Source organism: Nicotiana tabacum, chromosome 3 (genome assembly GCF_000715075.1).
Source record: "Nicotiana tabacum cultivar K326 chromosome 3, ASM71507v2, whole genome shotgun sequence".
NCBI lineage: Eukaryota > Viridiplantae > Streptophyta > Magnoliopsida > Solanales > Solanaceae > Nicotiana > Nicotiana tabacum.
Window position 1 is genome coordinate 192874560 of NC_134082.1, and position 23417 is coordinate 192897976.

Below are 23417 nucleotides of genomic sequence, written 5' to 3' on the forward strand. Positions count from 1 at the left end.
GGTTTGTTGTAAGTGACTGTTAAGCCAAAAGCCATAAGTTAGGAATTCTAACTTTTGGCTTATTTTTGTCATTTTAGCTTAAAAATAAGTGCTTAAAATCATTTTTTTACTTTATCCAAACACTGTAAAATGGCTAAAAAGCTATTTTAGCTTAAAAATACTTAAAATAAGTCAATCCAAACGGGCTCTTTTGGAACATTCAAAAGTTGTAAGTCCAACCTTGAAAATAATACCTTAAAAGATTAAATTATAAAAAAAATTAAGAAATATTTATAAATTAAATCACAATAAGTATATTTATGTATTAAATATATCTAAAATTTCTATATATTTAATGTTGGTTTGGTTTGGTTTCGGTTTGACTTTCTTTAGTTAAAACCAGTTATGGTCGAGTTTTTTTTTGCAACACCAAACCATAGTCGGGGTTTTTTTTCCCGTTTGACTCGGATTATCGGGTTGGTTTCGTTTGTCGGTTTCCTCACCCCTACCCGCAACCTAAGAATCAGAAAAATTGATGAAGAAAGTAATAACAATAACCAGTAACAATGGCAAGGTACTAGGAAAGGAGCGGAAAATAGTATGAACACAACATAAATCCTTAGCAGTCTAAGACAATACACTATTAAACTAGCCTTACACGCAATATGTAATAGAAAAACATGTAACTACCTCCCAACTTTCAACCCTAATGCTCGGCCTCCACTCCTTCTTAACAAGGGCCATGTCCTCAGTTTTACAATTAAATATCAATAATATTTTTATGGATTTATTAATAAATATATAGGATCTTGAGCGCAAAAGCTATTGGGTTCACTTGAAATTGTAAATTTGAAGCTAGATCCACCTCTAAATTTAATCGTAGCCTCAGCCCATTCACCATCTTAACTATAAGTTATATTGGCCAATATAAAAGGTTTTGTTGGACTAACGTTTACATAAATGCTGGTCGGATTTACTGTTTATTTTTCTTATCCAGTATATATTGATTATATATGAATTATACACAATTATGCATATATTATATATGCATTATATACATACTATAGATCTCCGACTATTTTTATTTTAATCGATTGAGTGGACGGCTATTTCTATGAATTCTTCTTAATTTTTACCCATCTCAATTTTTTCAACAAAAGGTCCTTTCGGGGACATCCGATAAAGTTCTTCAACTGATCAAGTCAATAAATGTTTTCACGTATTTCTTAAAGAAATGTTAATTGATTTTTATTTGTAATTCTTCTCTTGGCAAATTACAAGTATGCCAGACCACCATGAATATGAATAGGACGAAAGTGAATAGGCCGAAATTAAATTATCACATAAATTAAGTAATAGGATTAACCAAGTTGAACAAGACTTGATCTCGAGTTTCACCATCTTGAACCCCAAATCCATCTCCAAATTGGTACATGACATGTGTCATCCGTGCTTCATTTACTACATGTTTGACGAGTTTTTGTTGTGATGTAGAAAGAGTATTAAAATGGTAATTGATCTTTTTCCACGAATCCAAAATTATGCTTTCGATATGCTCTCGGGCTACATCCTCTGAAACATTTTCTTGTTGCATGTAACATAAAATTGATGAAGCAACATCACCTCTCTCTAGCTCCGACTACATGAAAAAAATATTATGAAAATTAAGAACTAGCCAAATGGGGAAATTATTAGAATGGAAAGCACATTAAAAGAGAGAGGTAAAAGCTTGAGGTTTTACCGCTGAGGTACCCTGATCATTGCAAAGTCGAATTACAACCGAAGTGTGGTAAATAATTTCACGGCAATCTTCGTATAAATGAAGGGTTTCTTTCGTTATTTTATTTGTTACACCAAAAATCACATGAAAGGAAAGCAAAGGGCCGGAAGATGAGATCCACCCATTATTAAGGTACTCTTCAAGTGTTGGTATATGGCCTTTGTGGTACCACGTTGCTTCCAACAGCAAGGCTTTGCAAAAGTTGACCCACTGAATTATTGAAACAATATCAGATGACATTCGTAAACATGCATGGAAATTAAAGAGACGTAAAAGATGTAATGAACAAAGGTTAGACAAAAATAAAAGAAAAGACGTGGCTACATGGTGCGTTTCGCTTTCAATTACAGCTTCACTTATTCGGATTTGATTTTAAGTTCTTTTCCCGTCATAGAAAAAAATAGATGATTAATAATTAGTATTCCCTCCGTTCCAAGTTAGTTGTCATGTTTCGCTTCTCAAATGTTAATCAAAGTTCACATATTTTTGGCTTTAGCGAATCATGACAACTAATTCGGGTCGGAAATGGTATATACGTAATTAAGTGACATGATAATACATCTAGTATGAAGGCATGCAGTAACCTAGAGCCCATACATATATATATTGGAACCAAGTTGCTTTAGCTTATGGGAAAATTTTGATGGTGGATTTTATTTAAATAGAGTACTTCATTTATCTCCTGAAACAACCGATGCCATTAGTATTTAGCATAGGAGAGAAGGAGTTCGGCTTTCGGGCACTTCAGTCTTGGCATATAAGCACTATATATATATATATATATATATGATGAAAGGGAAAACTTAGGAAAGAATAGCTAAGGCGCCAATGAGGTTTTTATTTGAGAGAAAAAAGAAGCAAAAAATGGATTTTGAAGACAAAATAGAAAGTCACCGTGCCTATGTGGGTCATAGAAAAGATTTAAGGATATATCACAGACAACTACTTGAATCTCTGAAAAGATAAAGCTAAAAGCAATCTCTGGTATATCCGGCATATATATTTGAAGACTACTTTAGTACTCACCACTTGTTTCAGATAAGGTAATGCTGAAAGGCCACCCTTTTGTTGTTGAATTTCAACAGATATCTCTTCTATTGTATCATGCAAAGACCTGAAACAGATCTGCATACATTCTGGCAGCCCTTCTACTTCATTTGGATCCCACCTAATTAAATGTGAAAAATCTCCTTTTTATGCATGATTATTACGTATGTACGTAGTAGTATTTAATTAATTTTAACTTGTATCAAATGTTGAGTTTGGGAGAACTTACGTCTCTATGGCACGAGTGAATTGCTGCACTTGGGCTAATGAACCATAAATATCATAAACATCATCTATTATTAGCACCAACTCAATCACTTTGGTGAGCCATATTCTCATGCTTCCATGTTGAGGCTCAGAGGCAACTCCTACAGCGTAAAAGAAGCTTTCTACTATCCGATCCCTTGTAAAGCTCAAATCTTCAACTATTGAAACATTCATCCACCATCTGTCAAATTCACAAGAAATTATTTTCGTATAAAAAACAAGAAGAAATTAAAGTGATTCTCATTTGACATGCATGTTTTAAGTACGTACCTTAATACGTGTTTGAGATCCTTTTGGTGCGTGGCTTGAATTATATTGAAGTTAAGTTTTGCCAACTTCAGCAACATTGGATTAGTGCCGTTGCATTCAAGTTCTTGAGCAGAGATGTGTGTTCTTACGGCATACCATTTCACTCTCCATGCCAATGGACAACTCAACCTATTTCTCAAATATTCCTTAGTAGTAAATGTGTAATCTGATTTAGATAGAAGACTCTTGAGATTTTTGGTTGTGAACAATCGTGTGTCGTCTAGTACGTTTTCACCTTCCACGCTCAGACATGATCCTTCCAAAAGCTCCAATAATGTTTTCACATCTGAGACTTTCAGCTTTCCTTTGCCATCGAAGAAGTCCTTTAACATATCTGTAGTACAAAAAAACAACAACTTGAAATTAAATTAGAAAGACATTATATTGCTTTTAGGCCTCAAAAATTAAGTCAAACTTATAATTATTTATACACTCACTCTCTCCCTATATGGGTTTTGCTAACCTACTACATGTTGTATACATATTTGACTTCTTAAAAATACCCTTAGTTTTTAATGATAACTTCATTGTTAAGATAGGCTTTTCAATTTTGCCATAAACAAACCTGACTCTCTTCAACCTTCTCCAATTTTGCCCTCGCTATTCTCTCTCGATCTAGCATCTCTATTCTCTTCAATTTTTTCTTTTCCTTTATTATCTTTGTAAAATTCAATCTTTGGTTTTTTATTTGGTACCTCTCTTCTACTTTTCTTCTTTGCAAGATTCAATTGATTTATGACCCCCCCCCCCCCTTCTCTTTGCTTTTTCTTCTTTCTCTTTATAAGATTCATTCTATAGCTTTCAACGTGGCATGTGAAAAGGAGTAATTGATTTTTCGACCATTTTGTGGTTTTCTTATTATTCATGATACTTCATAGCAAATTTAAATTGGCAATAGTTCAGAAAAAATAAGAAAGTTCCCAAACATATCGCTACCTATAGGCTACTATTAATTGTTGTTGAATAATTGACTTATGCTTTAGTTCATGAACAGAAAATAACAATCTGGGTCTAAGAGATGGTAGGGAAGAAGACAAGGAGAAGAGAGAATAGGGAGATGGGGAATCGAGGGAATAATTGTTTGGCTTAATATGTGAGATGACCAAAAAGCCTCCCATGCTAATGTGTTGGAATTAAAATCTAAGGGCATTTTTGAGAAGCCAAATATGTATATATATATATATATATATATATATATATATATATATATTATTAAACAAATTTCAAATTTTATGTCACTCTTTAGGATTTGATCGAGGTTATTCAGATGAAATAACTAAATTAATGTTTTATCTCTCTTTAATTAGCTATTTACCTCCTTTAGATTATGGATTTATTTTCCTGTATTTTACTTTCCAATTTCAACAATGTTTTCCTAAATTGGATATTTCTCTTTATCCTGTTTAATTTATTCTTAATTAGAAATTAAATCCTTTACCTCATTAATATATGATTTCTTTTCTAAATAAGTTTAACGTTTTTATTAAGATTATGCTTAGACCACTAATTTTATTGAGCCGCCTCTGTCCGCATAGTCCAAATCCTAGCTTTGCCACTGTTAATTAGATGATGGATAGACACATTATTAACTTATTGATAACCTTGTGAAGCATGGTGGCCATGTTCCCTGAGTAGCCTGAAGCACAATGCAATCGCATACAGATCCTCCTCCTTCGAGCTCGAATAATAACCACTGCTTTTCACGGACATTATTATCTTTTCTAAAGCTTCCTTGGTTTCAACCTCGAAGTAACAACTGAGTCCAAGTTTGTCAATGCTGTCTATAAGCTCTAGCAGGTCCAGGGGACAAATAGTGTTTGAAAACGTGCAACTGACTTTCTCTTTTAGCTTCTCAGCCTGAGCTTTATACTTCTCATCCTGCATGCAGGAGCGATTATTTATTACGAAATATTTCGAACACGAACATGCATTAATTGAGATAAAAGTAAATACTTACAGAATATTCACTTGTAAGAGTAAGTAGATGATCATATTTCCAAATGTTTGGTTTATAGGTAGAAATCTTCCTTTCAGGATGACTTTGTTTTTTAATAGTACTATGAAGTTTCTTAGTCTGCATAGTGGAAAAAAGGGACACAATGTTTCTGTAAGACGTGGTTTGGGATAGCATCATATTGTTGGAATAATAGAGGTGGTGAAGATACAAGAATAATTGTGGAGACCTTTCATAACTTCTAAGAGCTTATATAGGTAAAAATTAATGACTGATTGTTTTACTGTAACAGTTGGATTGAATCCTTCACACCGTTCTATTACCATTTGTTCAACATGTTCTCAAATCTAACTTTCGTACAAAGTGAACGAAACCCTTCGTCGTGAGTATTTTTTGTACTTAATTCTTGTTCGTCATCATCATCTTTTTCTTTCTTCTCATCTTTTCTAGCCTCATCTTTTCTAGCCGAAAGTATATTGGAAATAACATTTCTATCTTTACTACATAGGGGTACCTAGGTCTACGTACAGACCACTCTTTCCATACACCAGTGGCAAATCTAGAGTATTGTTACTGGGTTTTTTGGAACCCAATAACTTTTGCGTAGATGTTGTATTTTTATTAAAAAATTCACTAAATATTTATAAATATCTAACTGTGAACCTAGTTATTATTGTATATTAATTTTATTTTACGGTATCGGAAGTCATAAATTTAAATTTCTTAATCTGCCTCTGTGAGACAATATATATGAAAATATATTGAGTTAGTTGTTGTTGATAGTGAGCAGGGAAATCTTTTTGCAATGTCAGTGATGTATATAAGTAAAACAGAGAGAGATAGAGAGAATAAAAAGAACGAAACAAAAATAGAATTGGAGTCCATAATTTGAAAACACAACTTAAAATACAAAAAACGTTGTAAACGACGCAAGATGAGAAAATTATTGTGTGGAATGAGGACTTGGATGTGACGTTCAGTTCACCTTCTAGATTTAAAGATTCCTTAGGTCAAGTTTTACAAGTTTTTTTTTTTTTTTTTTTTTTTTTTTTAAATAAAATAAAATTAGGCCATAAGGTGTTGCATTCCTTTCATTCCTTTAACAAGTTTGTCTTCTTCTTTTTTTAAATAAAGTTACGCCATAAGGTGACGCATTCCTTTGACAAGTTTGTCACGACTTGAGATATTAGAGTCAGCAATAAAGATCCTATTTATCATGGAAAAAGAAAAGAAAAGAAAGCATGTTATTATTTTTTTAGAAATGTTTAAGTTACATACTATAACAATTGTGCAAATATTATATTACTATATGTGATGACCTTTAAATTAAATTTTGTGTTTCCGAGGCCTTGAAAACCTCATTTAGCATCACCTCGATTTCGTGCGCGTCGGGACGCGTAGCCGGAAAGCTTATATGTGAAAATCTGTGAAAAATGATAAATTTTGACTATAAAATGAATAAATTTGACTTCGGGCAACGTTTTGGTAAACGTACATGGACCCGTAATTTGATGGTCCTAGAGGGTCCGTAGGAAAATATGGGACTTGGGCGTATGCCCGGAATCGAATTCCGAGGTCCCAAATCCGAGAAATGAATTTTTTAAAGATTTTTTTTTTTGAAATTGTTTAAAGGAATTTGAAATGAATTTCGATTAGAACATGTTGGTATCGGACTCGTATTTTGGTTCCGGCACCCGGTATAGGTCTTATATATGATTTCAGATGATTCTGTGGAGTTTGGTAAGAAACGGAATCCGTTCGACGTGATTCAGACTGTAAATGCAAAGTTTGATGCTTTAAGAAGATTTGAAATATTTCATTGATTTTGAGGTTTAATTCGTTGTTATTGAGGTTATTTGGGTGATTTGATCGCACGGATAAGTTCGTATGATGTTATTGAGTTAGTACATATGTTTGGTTTTGAGCCCCGAGGGCTCGAGTGTGTTTCGGAAGGTTTTTGAAACTCAAAAAGTTGCAAGTTTCTGTTGTTCAGTGCCCAGGGATTTTACTCTTCGCGTTCGCTTGGTCCCTCTCGCGAACGCGTAAGGCAAATTTCCCAGGTGCCAGATTTCTTCTTCGTGAACGCGAAGCTTGAGACGCGAATGCGAGGCCGAGGGGTGAATACCCTTCGCGAACGCATCCATGCACTCGCGAATGCGTAAGGTTAAGGCCTGGGGAGGGGTCACCATTTTGTGCATTGCGAACGCGGCCATTGGCCTGCGAACGTGTAGGCTTGAGGATCCAAAGCTCCACGAACGCGAGCCATCTTCCGCGAACGCGAAGGTCTGTAGACCTAACTCATCGCGAATGCGATAACCAATTTCGCCCAGTTATTTTAAGTTTCTAAAACAGAATGCCATACGAGATTTTTATTATTTTTCACAAACTTCATCTTCTCCACACCTGTTGGGCGATTTTTGAAGAAGAACTTCACCATAGTATATAATCCTAAGCTCGTTTTCTTCCATTTTTATCAACACCCACTAGATTTCTAGGCATAAAACATGTGATTAAGGGTAGAAAATTAGGGATTTAGGTAGAGTTAGGGCTTTTTGATTATTTGAGAATTTAACCTTGTTTTGGGGTCAGATTTCAAAATAAATTATATATTTGGACACGTGGGTGAATGGGTGATCGAGTTTTGGTCCGAACCTCGTGTTTTGACCAAGTGGGCCCGGGGTCGATTTTTTGGATTTTTGGGAAGAATGATTAGAAAGCTATAATTAAGTATTGGAATTGGAATGTTTAGAATTTATTGATGTTATTAAGTCGATTATGTCTACATACAATTGATTTGGAGTCGAATTCGAAAGGAAAGACGGTGTTTGAGGATTGAGTTGGCTATGGAAGTTCGAGGTAAGTGTTTGGTCTAACCTTAGCTTGAGGGATTAGGAGTTGTGTCCTATTTGATATTTGCTTCTTATTGAATACGACGTAAAGGCATGGTGACGAGTATCTATACGTTGGTGTCAAGCATGACCGTGGGTCTTATATTGTGATTTTCATGACTTCGTTGTATTATTCATGCCTTGGTGAAGATTTCTATTTGTTGTGTAAAGCTGTGGAAAGATATGTGACCTATGAACATTGAGGAGCGTTGGCTCCAGTTGTAAAGTGAATTGTGAAGTAAAATTGAGAAAGAGAAGAGATCATTATATTGCCCCCTTGCCGGGCTATTGTTGAGTTGTAGTTCCCTTGCATTATGTTCTTAATTGATATTACAGAAGTCAAGTAGCTAATTTCAAATCCCTCGGCAACGGCGCCAAAAACTTGTTGCGACCAAAACACTCACGCAAGTGTACGTGATCGACAAGTAATATAGTAGTAAGTAGAGTATCGTTCCCACGAGGAATTGTGATCAACTTATCGACTGATGTAGACTCAAACAATTATCAATTCAAGCTAAATTATCACAAAATATATAAAGAACCAATTTACAACTTACTTAATAATTGCACAATAATTCAACACAAAATTACTACACCAATTACACAATATGTTTATAACAATTTGGATAAATATATTCCCGGGTCATGGACTTGCTAGAAATTATGCTACTATTTTAGCTTTAGATTAATTAATTGAATTATCCGGGTTATTGATTATAGGGTTAATAATATTCATAAGAATCTTTCGAGTTCTTATGTATCTATTCAAGTTAAACTAATACCTATATGTCTATGGTATTAATATTAGCAAGAATGCATTTACAACTCCTATTTTTCAACCAAACAAGGCAATTAAGTATATGTCTATCTTAATTGCAAATCTTTCACTCAATGCCCAGGATTCGGATCTTGCTCTATTTGATTCTATATGCAATCAAGAATTTCCTTTTTCAAGTTTAACTCAAGATTCGTAAATAATATTTCACTGTTAGCTACGCAGTAAAATAATTAGAAGCAGAATTAAATAAACAGCCCATAACGATAGATTCAAAATCTTCAATCTAAGCTTCAAATAACATAATTATCTAACATCCATGACCCAAGAATATTAGAGTATTTAGCTACTCATAATCATACAAAAATCAACAATAAAAGTTTTAAACATAATATTAACAATCAACAAGAAGAAAGTTTGAAAGAACTCTTTAAATCCTTCTCCAAGATGTTGTTCTTCTTCTCCTTTCTTAGTTCCAAGATGAAACTCCTCCTTCACTTTCTCTCTCAAGGATGAATAGTATTTTTGCACTGACTCCCCTCAAAAAATCTGATCTTGTCCATAATGGAGTTCTTCCTTTATGTAAATTGAGTGGGATTCAGAAGAAATTCCAATTTTACCCCTTTAAACAACCTTTCCCGAAATCTGGACTAGCGCGGCCGCGCATCTGGCCGTGCTAGTCCAGTTGTCCCATATTCTTGATTCTTTTCTTGTTCTTCCACTCTAATTAATTCCGAGGGGTTTTTTCATTTATTGCTCCAAAATGGTTCCAATCATATTTGATTTACGTAATATACACTTCTTTACCTGAAATGTATACAATTCACTATTAAATCCCATAATTCATCAATTAATCACAACATATCATTGGAATATCATCAAACAGAAGCATAAACAATAGCTAAATCACCCAGATTTCGCTTATTATCAACACCCCATACTTAATCCATTGCTAGTCCTCGAGCAATCAAACTATTATATTAGAACTATCTCTAAAGATCCCTTTTCTCAACTATTTCCCTTAACGCATTACACCGAGAACAATGTACATATGTTGCTCCTAGCAGTGAACAATCCTAGCTTTAAAGTTGAATCTCAAGTGTCATGCATATTCAAACTTCCTCAACTTGCTCTTTATAGAAGTCAAAATTTTCTTTTCTGTCACAATTCATATGCCCTCACAATTACATTAACAAAGACTGAGTTCAATCCCCCACATTCAATTCATATATTCACATATATCAAGGAAATCACTCACTCTCACAAAAGAAGTCACATGCATGCAATTGGTACCATAAGCTTGCCCTTAATGTAAATCTCTACTAATGTAGGCTAGCTCAATCCAAAATCAATTAGGACTGTTTCATGGTTGTAATGAGGGCTATGGGATGGGTAGGATGTATTTAGGAATAGTGACTCAACCCCTAAGCACTTTAACACATCACACCCATAATTTTTCAGCATAAATTCTTCAACCTACTTCTCATTTATACACAATGTCATCCCACAAATACGCCCTTCTTCTTTAAGCACTCTATTAATTCATTCCCACTAACTAGAGCAAAACACATTGTAATTTTTCTTGTCACTCAATTTCTGCTAGTGGTGTATTCATTTACAACATCAGTGCACCTTTTATCCTTTTATTGGTTCCACTCAAAAGCCACCCCACACTTATTTCCTTCTTACTTCTTTTAGCGTTCTTCACACAATTAAAGTGCTTTAAGAGGTAAAAGGACCAAAACACTGTCAATTAAGAACAAAAGTGTATAGGCTTGTAATGCGGGTGCCAAACAAAAGTCTAAAGGCTCAAAAGGGTTAACTAGGGACAAATTTTATTTGTGATAAGCAATTAAGCTCAAAAAGGGAAAAGAAAGCCTAACATCATTTTTCAAATCGAGCATCACCTAATATTTCGCTTTAATTCACATACCGGGCAAGTTCTAGACACAAATGCAATGCATGGACTACACAAATACTCACCACACATGGCATATGACTCATTCCAGATCAGCTCATCAAGACACTCCATTACGAGCATTCAATTCAGTACAAACATACAATTTAAGGCACTTTCGGTGAGATTCAACAATTAAGACTAAGCGTTACACTCTAAGTTCTATTGTGTTCAGGTGTGTCAACGCTATGAGTTCTCTTCTATATATGCTAACTGAAAAACTACATATGCCCGGTTCAAAATAAACCCTTGGAAAAGAACCGTGGCTTAAAGAAAAAACAAGGGAGATTTGTTATACTACCTAAAAATACCAAAAATAAAAACAAAAATCTTTTTGTTGTTTTCAATAAGCTCAGTCCCTCAAGAACTCCTATCCAAAAGAATCTGTCATCGGAACACGCCAATATTACTACTAAAAAAAAAAAAAAAATTCAGCACAATTACTCCAATAATACTAAATCACCAAAACATTTAAAAACAAAAGTGAAATAATCACGCAATCCCAAAACATTATATTTTGTACCACACCACCAAAACATTCCAACAATCCAAAACAATTAAAACAACCTAAAAATTCATAATAATTATTACCATCCTTCCACCCCACACTTAAATATAAGGCATGTCCCCATGACTTTCATTTCTAAAAAGAAAAGAGGCAAAGATACTTCCCCGAAACTTCATTCCTGATCTGAGACAGTGTCAGGATTCACATTACATGCACGCCCCAATGCTCTGAGTCAACCCATAAATTTTTTCTCCGACTTGACTTGTCGGTCAGCTATCTCCTCCACATGGTTGCCCAACCCAGTCATAGCGATGCGAAGATCCTCCACGTCTTTTTCCAATGTGTTTTGACGAGGCAATCTGGTAGATTGGGAAGATGAAGTTGCTCGTGATAATGTTGTTGCTGGTGCTGCTTGTGATGTTGATCTTGACAGTCTCGCAGATGATGACAGTCTTGTAGTTGATGCACGGGGTGCTTCTGGCTGCGCCTCACTTTCAACATTCATTGCCTCATTTTCCTCCTCCTCATCATCGTCGTCATCATCATCAGAGCTGCTTGATTCTACCACCTCTACTACCTACGGTTCTTTCCCTGTTGTCACTTTATCAGCTCGGAACTTGCTTTCCTTTTCAACCAACCCATCAGCAGGTTGGTATTCTGGCACACTAGCAGCCCTGCATAGTTGAGTAACTAGTGAAGGGAAGAAGAATCCATACCTCTTGATTTTGCAGCGAGTGAACATCTCATCATACATGATTTTAGCTACATCAAAGTCGTGACCATTAACAAAACACCAGACAAGACAAGCTCGGGGTCCATTGACTTCCGTTTTATTGTGTGATGGGATCAATCGGGCACATATGATATGCAACCAGCACTTTGCTTCAAATGTGAGTGCATTAGAATGAAATTTCTGCCCATAAGTCATCCAGGAAATTTCCTTGCCAGGTGCCAAAATGGTCTCAAAGAATCTTTCCCAAATTTCGTATGTGGGTGCCTTACCATAGTTATAGAAGTCATTATGCTCCTCTGGAGGTGCAGGCAGCTGATAAGCAGTACGAATTGCCTCAAGTGAAGCATTCACTGCTCTTTGGCGCACTGTGACTATTCCATTTGTATGCTCTGGAGCATTGGCATAAAATTTTCTTACAACCATGAGATTTGCCTCACCTGGTTCGTTGACGAATGTGTGTAAGCCCCTTCTCAGCAACTTATCGTGCATATGAGGGCACAACCGCTGAAGTTTTCTCATCTCAACACCTCTTTCAGGAATTGGTTTCTTTTCAGCTTTTTCTACAAATCGGTCCTGAGCTTTGGCCGAAACAAATCTTGTATTATCAAATGGGCGTGCAATTGCTGCCTCTCGTGACCTAGCTCTGCCTGCTTGGTTGCTTGAGGAAGGACCTGTGGTACGTCTTTTTCTGGAGTTAGTCATTATACCTGCCAGACAATAACATATTAACATAGCTCAATCCAAAATTCACAGCTTAATGGGGTTACTTAGACTTCACACTCATCATTGGTCACAAACTACATTTTCTTATTCATGGGGGCTTTTTCACAAACACATTGCATGTATTGTATTATCATAACCCCTTCTTCACTTGTTAGAACAATAATCACCCTTATTCACCCATAAAACATCACCAATCAAGTGGTTCTCCTCCCCGCACTCATCAACCAACAATACCCCCAAGTATTTCACTAATTTATACATACAATTTATGTACAATTAACACAACATATGTATAAATACTTCAACAGAAATTCGAAAAATAGCAATAAAACTAAAACTAAATTATCACTAACATTATTCTCTGTATAAAAGAACTATACGAGAATAGTTCACTATTATTACACAATACCCATCAATACTATCATTATATTTACTTAAAACATAAAAACAACATCTGGAAAATAACAAGAAGAATAAAAGAAGAGAAGAACTTAGAACTTAAAACTAATTTCTTACTAACATTTCAACTTATAACATCAACACCATTCTTAGAAACCAACTTTAACAACTATAACTACTTTATTTGCATATAAACAAAAATCTGAAAAAGGAAAAAAAATAGAAAAATAAAAGAAAACAAAACAAGAATTCATACCTTTGTTGGAAGAGAATGGTAAAGAAGATGAATGTGAAGATAGAAAAGAAGATTCGATGGGGATTGTTTGGGAGAAAATGGTGAAGAAAAATGGTGGAAGAAAAGTTTGGAGAAGAGAAGGGTTTTGAAGAGGGGAAATTGGGTTAGAGAGAGAGAGATAATTTGTTGGAATGGGGGTTTTTGGGGAGAGGGGCGTTCAGATAAGGGTAATTAGGGGGGTAGGATAGTAATTTAATTAACAAATTAAAACAAAAACAAAAACAAAAACAAAAAGAAACTAAAAAACTAGCGCGGTCAAATGCGCTGCCGCGCTAGTCAGGTGCGCGGCCAAGACAGAGAGCAACTGAACTAGCGCGTTCAAATGCGCGGCCGCACTAGTCAGTTGCGCGGCCAAGACAGAGAGCACCCCAAAGTAGCTCGTTCAAATGCGCGGCCAGGTGCGCGGCCGCGCACCTGAGCGATTTTTGATTTTTTTTTCAATCTATTAAAAGCATCAGCCCTCGTTCACCTGTATTTATTAGTACACAATAAACATCATAATCAAAAATACCATGATCGTTGGGTTGCCTCCCAACCAATGTCTTATTTTATGTCGCGGCACGACGCCATATTGCATTATACATCAATTAAATCTACTGAGGTTTTGTGACGTTGAATGTTACCACCCCAATAATGTTTAATTCGTTGCCCATTTACCAAGAAAGTAACACTTGAATTTGTGTCTCGTAATTCAACTGTTCCATGAGGAGTCACGCTTACTACAACGAAAGGACCTGCCCAACAAGACTTAAGCTTTCCTGGAAAAAGCTTTAACCTTGAATTAAACAGAAGAACTTCTTGACCCGGTACAAACTCACAATGTTGGATGTGCTTATCATGCCACCTCTTGGTTCTTTCTTTATATAACTTGGCATTTTCATAAGCATGCAACCGAAACTCATCAAGTTCATTGAGTTGTAGCAGTCTTTTTTCACCGGCTAAGTCCATATCTATATTTAGCTTTTTGATTGCCCAATAAGCTTTGTGTTCTAGCTCAACAGGCAAATGACATGCATTTCCATAAACCAACCTGTATGGAGAAGTACCTATTGGAGTCTTGTATGCAGTTCGGTAAGCCCATAATGCATCTTCTAACCTACCGGACCAGTCCTTCCTATTTGCGCTCACAGTTTTCTCCAAAATCTGTTTTACCTCCCTGTCTGACACTTCAACTTGAACACTCGTTTGAGGGTGATATGCAGTAGCAACCTTGTGTCTCACACCATATTTTGCTAGGACATTTTTCAATAATTTGTTGCAAAAGTGTGTTCCTCCATCACTTATCAACACTCTTGGAGTTCCAAAGCGTGTGAAAATGTGCTTCTTTACGAAACTTACCACTACCTTCGCATCATTAGTGGGAAGAGCAATGGCCTCAACCCACTTAGACACATAATCAACTGCAACCAAAATATATCTGTGCCCATTAGAATATGGAAATGGTCCCATGAAATCTATTCCCCAGACATCAAAGAGTTCTACTGCTAAAATATTTTGTAAAGGCATCTCGTGCTTCTTCGTGATCGTTCCTGTTCTTTGGCACTTGTCACAATTTTTAACAAAAACATGTGCATCTTTAAATAATTTTGGCCAGTAATAACCTGATTGCAAAACCTTTTGTGCAGTTCTGTCTCCCCCATGATGGCCTCCATAAAGAGAAGAATGACAGTCATGCAATATTGCATTCATCTCCTCCTCAGGGACACACCTTCTTACCAATTGATCTGCGCATTGCTTATATAGAAAAGACTCGTCCCACATGTAGAATCTCACATCATGTAAGAACCTTCTTCTATGGTCAGCTATGAATTCTGGTGGAGTCACTCCACTTGCAATGAAATTTACATAATCAGCATACCACGGGGTTCATCCGAAGTGATAGCTAGCAAATGTTCGTCAGGGAATGTTTCTTTGATTGATTCTCCTTCAGTGACATGGCCTCTATTTTCCAGCCTGGATAAATGATCTGCAACCTGATTCTCTGTTCCCTTTTGATCTCGAATCTCCAAATCAAATTCCTGCAAAAGAAGAACCCATCGAATTAACCTTGGCTTGGCATCTTTCTTTGCAAATAAATACCTTATAGCGGAGTGATCTGTATAAACTATGACTTTTGTCCCCACTAGATATGATCTAAACTTATCAAATGCCCATACTACTGCGAGCAACTCTTTTTCAGTAACAGTGTAATTCATTTGAGATGAATTAAGATTTCTACTCGCATAGTGAATGGAACAAAATATTTTCTCCTTCCGCTGCCCCAAAACAGCTCTAATGGCTATATCACTTGCATCACACATCAATTCAAATGGAAGTTTCCAATCTGGAGAAATGATAATCGGTGCAGTAACTAATCTTCGTTTCAGCTCATCAAATGCTTTCAGACAAGCATCATCAAACTTGAAAGATGTATCTTTCTCAAGAAGCCTGCACAAAGGAGATGAGATTTTTGAAAAATCCTTGATGAAACGATGGTAAAAGCCCGTATGGCCTAAGAAACTGCGAATGCCTCTAATGGATGTTGGTGGAGGTAATTTTTTGATTACTTCCACCTTTGATTTATCCACTTGCAATCCATTCTTAGACACTTTATGCCCTAAGACTATGCCTTCACGTACCATGAAATGACATTTTTCCCAATTTAGTACCAAATTTGTTTCTTCACACCTAGCAAGGACTTTATCAAGATTCATTAAACATTCATCAAAAGAACATCCAAATACAGAAAAATCATCCATGAATACTTCCACAAATCTTTCAACCATATCAGTGAAAATAGCCATCATACACCTTTGAAAAGTTGCAGGTGCATTGCAAAGATCAAATAGCATTCTTTTAAATGCATATGTCCCATAGGGACATGTAAAAGTGGTCTTTTCTTGATCTTTTGGGGCTATAACAATTTGGTTATATCCAGAGTAGCCATCTAAAAAACAGTAGTATTCCTGCCCGACTAATCTATCAAGCATTTGGTCAATGAAGGAAAGGGGAAAATGGTCTTTCCGGATGGCATTATTCAATTTTCTATAATCTATGCAAATCCTCCACCCAGTAACAGTTCTAATGGGAATCAAATCATTATTTTCATTTGTTACTACGGTCATTCCTCCTTTCTTTGGAACACATTGGACTGGACTTACCCAATTGCTATCAGATATTAGAAATACAATACCTGCATCAAGCCATTCAATCACTTCTTTTCTTACCACCTCTTTCATGTTTGGATTTAGGCGTTGTTGTTGTTCTATGCTTGGCTTGTGCTCTTCCTCCATGAGAATTTTATGCATGCAAAAAGCTGGACTAATACCTCTTATGTCGGACATTCTCCACCCAATTACTCTTTTATGCTCAAGTAGTACTCTTAACAATTTCTCCTCCTGCAATTTAGACAAGTCAGCCGAAATAATAACAATTAACGTTTCAGAACTACCCAAATAAGCATAATGAAGATGAGAAGGTAAAGGCTTTAATTCCAATTTGGGAGCTTCTTCAAGTGAGGGCTTCAGAGGAGGACCATCTGGCATGTTCAACGGTTCAAAGGGATTAAAACCTTTTATATATTCACATGTTGCATTCAAATTATGTTTCATCTCTTCAACTTCATCATTAATCTCTAAACTTTCAAATAACACAATTGCTTTTTCTAAAGAATCCTGCAAATATACACTTGAGGTAACAAGTTGTTCATCAATCTCCATGACAGATATCATAGACAATTCTTCATACTGTCGAGGAAGTTGAATTGCTTTATATACATTAAAAACAGCTTCCTCGTTGTCAACTCTCATGATCATTTTTCCTTCTCTTACTTTAATTATAGCATCACCTGTAGCCAAGAGAGGTCTTCCCAATATAATAGGAACTTTTTCATCGGCCTGAAAATCCAAGATAAACAAATCAGCTGGGAAAATAAATTTCCCAATTTTCAGTAGTACATCCTCTATCACCCCCTCCGGGTAAGCTATGGACCTGTCTGCTAGTTGCAACATCACAGTGGTAGGTTTTGGAGCTCCCAAACCCAATTGTTTGTACAAAGACAATGGCATCAAATTTATGCTTGCTCCCAAATCACAAAGTGTATGGCCTACATCAACATTGCCTATTCTCACAGGGATAGTAAAGCTGCCAGGGTCCTTTAGCTTTTGAGGAAGCTTATTTTGGACCCTTGAAGTGCACTCTTCAGTAAGTGCAACTGTTTCAAATTCAATCAGTCTCCTCTTGTTAGCCACAATGTATTTTATGTATTTGGCATATTTTGGAATATCACGAATCACATCTACCAACGGAATATTCAATTGAATCTGACTCAACATAGAGAGAAATTTGTTGAACATGCGATCGTCATTTTTTTCTGCAATCTTTGTGGAAAAGGTGGTGGTGGTCTTGGAATATTTACTGGTGCTAAAATTGTATCATCTTTCCTTACTTCCTGTGTTGCTTTGGGAATTAATTCACCTTCAGGTATTTGCTTGTTCTTTTTCTTTGATGAAACTTCTTCTAACTCCCTTCCTGTTCTAAGTGTAATTGCACTCACTTGAAGATTTTTCTCTGTATCACCAGGAAGTGCCCCTGCAGGTCTAGTATTTTGATTCGCAGCCAGTTGTCCCATTTGCCTTTCAAGATTTCGGAAGTCCGTTCTGAGTTGTTGATTGTCTTGCAACAATTGTTTTAATAAATCATTTGTACTTTCTTCTGCCTGTTGTGGTGGCCTTTGAGGTTGATTAAAATTTTCTTGGGGTCTATATTGATTCTGATTTGATTGATTTCCACCCCAAGAGAAATTAGGGTGATTCCTCCAATTTGCATTGTAAGTGTTCCCATATTGTGCATGTTGGTTCATCGGCCCTCTACTTTGTTGCCCAACATAGTAAATAGATTCAGGATTCACGGGGCACATATCACTTGTGTGATTATCGCCACACATTTCACAACAAACTGACATTTGTTGAACCTGCTGCATTGGTTGTGATGGTCCCATTGTCATTCTGGTCATTTGATTTGCCAACTTTGCTAAATCTGCTCTCATGGCGGAAATGTCATCCAGTTCAAGTAACCCTGCTTTCTGTTTCATTGCTCTTCTTGGTTCTCCTTCACCTTGCCAATTATGATCATTAGCAGTAAAGTTATTCAGCAGAAGTTGTATTTCACTGTATGATTTTGCCATGCAACTACCTCCACAAGCTGAATCAAGATTCATTTTGGAAGTTTCGTCTAATCCATCAACAAAATTATGGCCCAATACTTCATCAGTTTGACAATGATGAGGACAATCCCGAAGTAGTTTCTTGCATCTTTCCCAAGCTTGGCGAAGAGTTTCACCATCCCGTTGTTGAAACCCAAGAATCTGACTCCGCAAAAACTTTGTCTTTTTGGTGGAGAAAAACTTGATTAGGAATTTCTTTGCTAAATCATCCCAATTGTGGATTGAATTAGCTGGCTCTTTTTGCAACCATTCTCTAGCATCCCCCAATAATGAAAAGGGAAATAAGGTCAGCTTGACATAATCCTTGGAAACATTTGGATAATTGTAAGTATCCGTTATTTCCAAAAAATTTTGAATGTGCCTTTGTGGGTCTTCATGAGATAGACCAACATATTGCCCAGTGGACTGTATCAGCTGCACCATGTACTGTTTAAGCTCAAAGTGACCGGTGATTTCAGGCTTCACAATGGCCTGAGTCATATTAGCAAGGTTTGGCCTTGCTGCTTCTATCACCGCACGTTCTTGATTACCTGCCATCACTGTTGGCTGTGGTTGAACTTGAATGTCCAACTCTCTTTCTGTTTTGTTTCTAGCTTCTCACTCCTTCCTTGTTCTATGAATTGTTCGTTCAATTTCAGGATCAAAAGGGAAGAGGTTGTTTGCGCTTCTACTCCTCCACATTCAAGAGAAGAGCCTGCACAACACAAACAAGGTAGATGGAAAATTTAGGTTTTTATTAACAACTAATAAAATCTTAAAACAGTCAAGTAGCTAATTTCAAATCCCTCGGCAACGGCGCCAAAAACTTGTTGCGACCAAAACACTCACGCAAGTGTACGTGATCGACAAGTAATATAGTAGTAAGTAGAGTATCGTTCCCACGAGGAATTGTGATCAACTTATCGACTGATGTAGACTCAAACAATTATCAATTCAAGCTAAATTATCACAAAATATATAAAGAACCAATTTACAACTTACTTAATAATTGCACAATAATTCAACACAAAATTACTACACCAATTACACAATATGTTTATAACAATTTGGATAAATATATTCCCGGGTCATGGACTTGCTAGAAATTATGCTACTATTTTAGCTTTAGATTAATTAATTGAATTATCCGGGTTATTGATTATAGGGTTAATAATATTCATAAGAATCTTTCGAGTTCTTATGCATCTATTCAAGTTAAACTAATACCTATATGTCTATGGTATTAATATTAGCAAGAATGCATTTACAACTCCTATTTTTCAACCAAACAAGGCAATTAAGTATATGTCTATCTTAATTGCAAATCTTTCACCCGATGCCTAGGATTCGGATCTTGCTCTATTTGATTCTATATGCAATCAAGAATTTCCTTTTTCAAGTTTAACTCAAGATTCGTAAATAATATTTCACTGTTAGCTACGCAGTAAAATAATTAGAAGCAGAATCAAATAAACAACCCATAACGATCGATTCAAGATCTTCATCTAAGCTTTGAATAACATAATTATATAACATCCATGACCCAAGAATATTAGAGTATTTAGCTACTCATAAACATACAAAAATCAACAATAAAAGTTTTAAACATAATATTAACAATCAACAAGAAGAAAGTTTGAAAGAACTATTTAAATCCTTCTCCAAGATGTTGTTCTTCTTCTCCTTTCTTAGCTCCAAGATGAAACTCCTCCTTCACTTTCTCTCTCAAGGATGAATAGTATTTTTGCACTTACTCCCCTCAAAAAATCTGATCTTGTCCATAATGGAGTTCTTCCTTTATGTAAATTGAGTGGGATTCAGAAGAAATTCCAATTTTACCACTTTAAACAACCTTTCCCGAAATCTGGACTAGCGCGGCCGCGCATCTGGCCGCGCATCTGACCGCGCTAGTCCAGTTGTCCCATATTCTTGATTCTTTTCTTGTTCTTCCACTCTAATTAATTCCGAGGGGTTTTTCCATTTATTGCTCCAAAATGGTTCCAATCATATTTGATTTACGTAATATACGCTTCTTTACCTGAAATGTATACAATTCACTATTAAAGCCCATAATTCATCAATTAATCACAATATATCATTGGAATATCATCAAGCAGAAGCATAAACAATAGCTAAATCACCCAGATTTTGCTTATTATCAATAGCTGAGGCAGTTAAGTGTTGTAACAAGTTTGGTTATAGCTAAGGTAGTTAGGTGTTGTAACAAGTTTGGTTATAGCCGAGGTAGTTAGGTGTTGTAACAAGTTTAGTTATAGCTGAAGTAGTTAGGTGTTGTAACAAGTTTGGTTATAGTTGAGGTAGTTAGATGTTGTAACGAGTTTGGTTATAGCTGAGGTAGTTAGGTGTTGTAACAAGTTTGGTTATAGCTGAGTCTCCCTTGCCGGGATATTGTTTGTTGATATTATTGTTCCCTTGCCGGGATTCCTTGTGATTATTATTGGCTTATACATGGGAGCGGGTGGTACGCCTACCACAAGATATAATGAAATGGGAGCGGGTGGTACGCCTACCACAAGATATAATGAAATGGGAGCGGGTGGTACGCCTACTACAAGATATAATGAAATGGGAGCGGGTGGTACGCCTACCATGAGATAAATGAAATAGGAGCGGGTGGTACGCCTACCACAAGATATAATAAAATGGGAGCGGGTGGTACGCCTACCACAAGATATAATGAAATGGGAGCGGGTGGTACGCCTACCACAAGATATAATGAAATGGGAGCGGGTGGTACGCCTACTACAAGATATAATGAAATGGGAGCGGGTGGTACGCCTACCATGAGATAAATGAAATAGGAGCGGGTGGCACATCTTCCACGAGATATAATAAAATGGGAGCGCGTGGCACGCCTGCCATGACATATAATGAAATGGGAGCGGGTGGCACGCCTGCCATGAGATACAAGAAATGGGATCGGGTTGCACGCCTGCAACAAGATGTGAAAAGAGAGTGAAATCTGCCTTTGTTTTCCCAATTCTTGTTAGTGGTTAGATTTTGATTCCATTATAGTTCTCTTGATATTTTATTTTTACCTGTTATTCCCCGAAGAATGTTTCCCCCTCTCTCTCTCTCTCTCTCTCTCTCTCTCTCTCTCTCTCTCTCTCTCTCTCTCTCTCTATATATATATATATATATATATATATATATATATATATATATATATATATATATATATATATATGCATAGATTTATTTGGTAGTCTGGTCCTAGCCTCATCACTACTTCGCCGAGGTTAGGCTGGGCACTTACCAGCACATAGGGTCGGTTGTGCTGATACTACACTCTGCACTCTGTTGTGCAGACCCCAGTGTTGTAGACTTCAGACCGCAGTGAGATTGTTGAATCTTGTTCATCAGGCAACCCGAGGTAGCCATGCAAGCGTTCGTAGGTCTTGGCGTCTCCTTCTATCTACTTTCCTGTTTCTATATGTATTTTCAGAGACAGTGTTGTATTTAATTCTTTCATACCTTTATTTGTAGAATTCTTAGACCGTCGGTGAAAATGTGACACCAGTTTTGGGTAGTCGAGACTCAAACAGTTGTAATAGATATTCATGTTCAGATGGCTTATTGTTTTCTTCCGCTTATGTTATATTCTGTCGTTTATATGTTATTTCTTCGTAATTGTTAAAGAGAATAAGATTGGTAAAAAGGTAGATGGTTCAATAATTGGCTTGCCTAGCTCACATTAGTAGGCATCATCACGACTCCCGAGGGTGAAAAATCTGGGTCGTGACAAACTGGTATCAGAACTCTAGGTTACATGGGTCTCACAGTTCACAGACAAGCTTAGTAGAGTCTGAGGGATCGGTATGGAGACGTCTGTATTTATCCCTAGAGGCTATAGGGTGGTCACACCTCCTTTTTCCGCGCCCTATGGGGCGCAAGGGAGTTTGTTCCAATTAAAGGACAATCGAAACGGGATTTGTTTATTTATTTTAGAGTCGCCACTTGGGAGATTTAGAGTGTCCCAAGTCACCAATTTTAATCCCGAATCGAGGAAAATAATGACTCTATATTACAGTCTGCGTACCAGAAATCCGGATAAGGAATTCTGTTAACCCGGGAGAAGGTGTTAGGCATTCCCGAGTTCCGTGGTTCTAGCACGGTCGCTCAACTGTTATATTCGGCTTGATTATCTGATTTTATACAAGTGTGAACTTATGTGCAAAATTTAACTTTTAACCGCTTTTATCATTTTACTGTTTTTATCAAGAGTTGCAACGTTGTGAAAATGTATCTCGAACCGCTTTACAATCAATGTACTCGTGGTCGTCGACACAATTTGACTCCGTTGAGATTTGGATTTGGGTCACATCAATGTGCACCCGAGTTTAAGGAAATTAAATTATTAAAGACGCGCCTAAAGTGACTAGCGTATTTATTTTGGGTAAGACCGTGAAATTTTACTAAACGGTCCATCCCGAAGTCCAAATAATTTTTAAAACAAATATTTACTGAGGGCCCCGCAATTTGTATTTTTATTTGGCGAGGCTCATCTCATTCTTTTTTTTTAAATGAATTTGCAACGTCATGGACATGCATCTCGAACCACGTCACCATCGATGTACCCGTGATTAAAAACACATTTCGA

The 23417-nt window shown here is 36.4% G+C and overlaps 1 protein-coding gene across 1 annotated transcript; it reads right to left on the reverse strand.

The window, feature by feature from the left end:
- Positions 1-1201: 1201 nt before the first annotated feature.
- LOC107779472 (alpha-farnesene synthase-like) lies at positions 1202-5537 on the reverse strand. The gene is made up of 7 exons (XM_016599919.2): positions 5340-5537; positions 4984-5260; positions 3344-3716; positions 3036-3254; positions 2786-2927; positions 1721-1969; positions 1202-1618 (listed from the first exon to the last, which is right to left on the reverse strand). The coding sequence occupies exons 1-7, from the start codon at positions 5514-5516 to the stop codon at positions 1328-1330; spliced, it is 1728 nt and encodes a 575-aa protein (XP_016455405.2). The 5' UTR covers positions 5517-5537; the 3' UTR covers positions 1202-1327.
- Between the last annotated feature and the right edge of the window lie 17880 nt (positions 5538-23417).

Bases quoted from the DNA above. Each gene is read 5' to 3' on its own strand.
- LOC107779472 (XM_016599919.2), bottom strand. From the start codon at position 5,516: ATGATGCTATCCCAAACCACGTCTTACAGAAACATTGTGTCCCTTTTT. The intron at 3,255-3,343 runs GTACGTACTTAA...TGAATTTGACAG, and splicing joins GATCTCAAACACGTATTAAG to ATGGTGGATGAATGTTTCAA. The intron at 1,970-2,785 runs GTGAGTACTAAA...TCAATAATTCAG, and splicing joins TACCTTATCTGAAACAAGTG to TGGGTCAACTTTTGCAAAGC.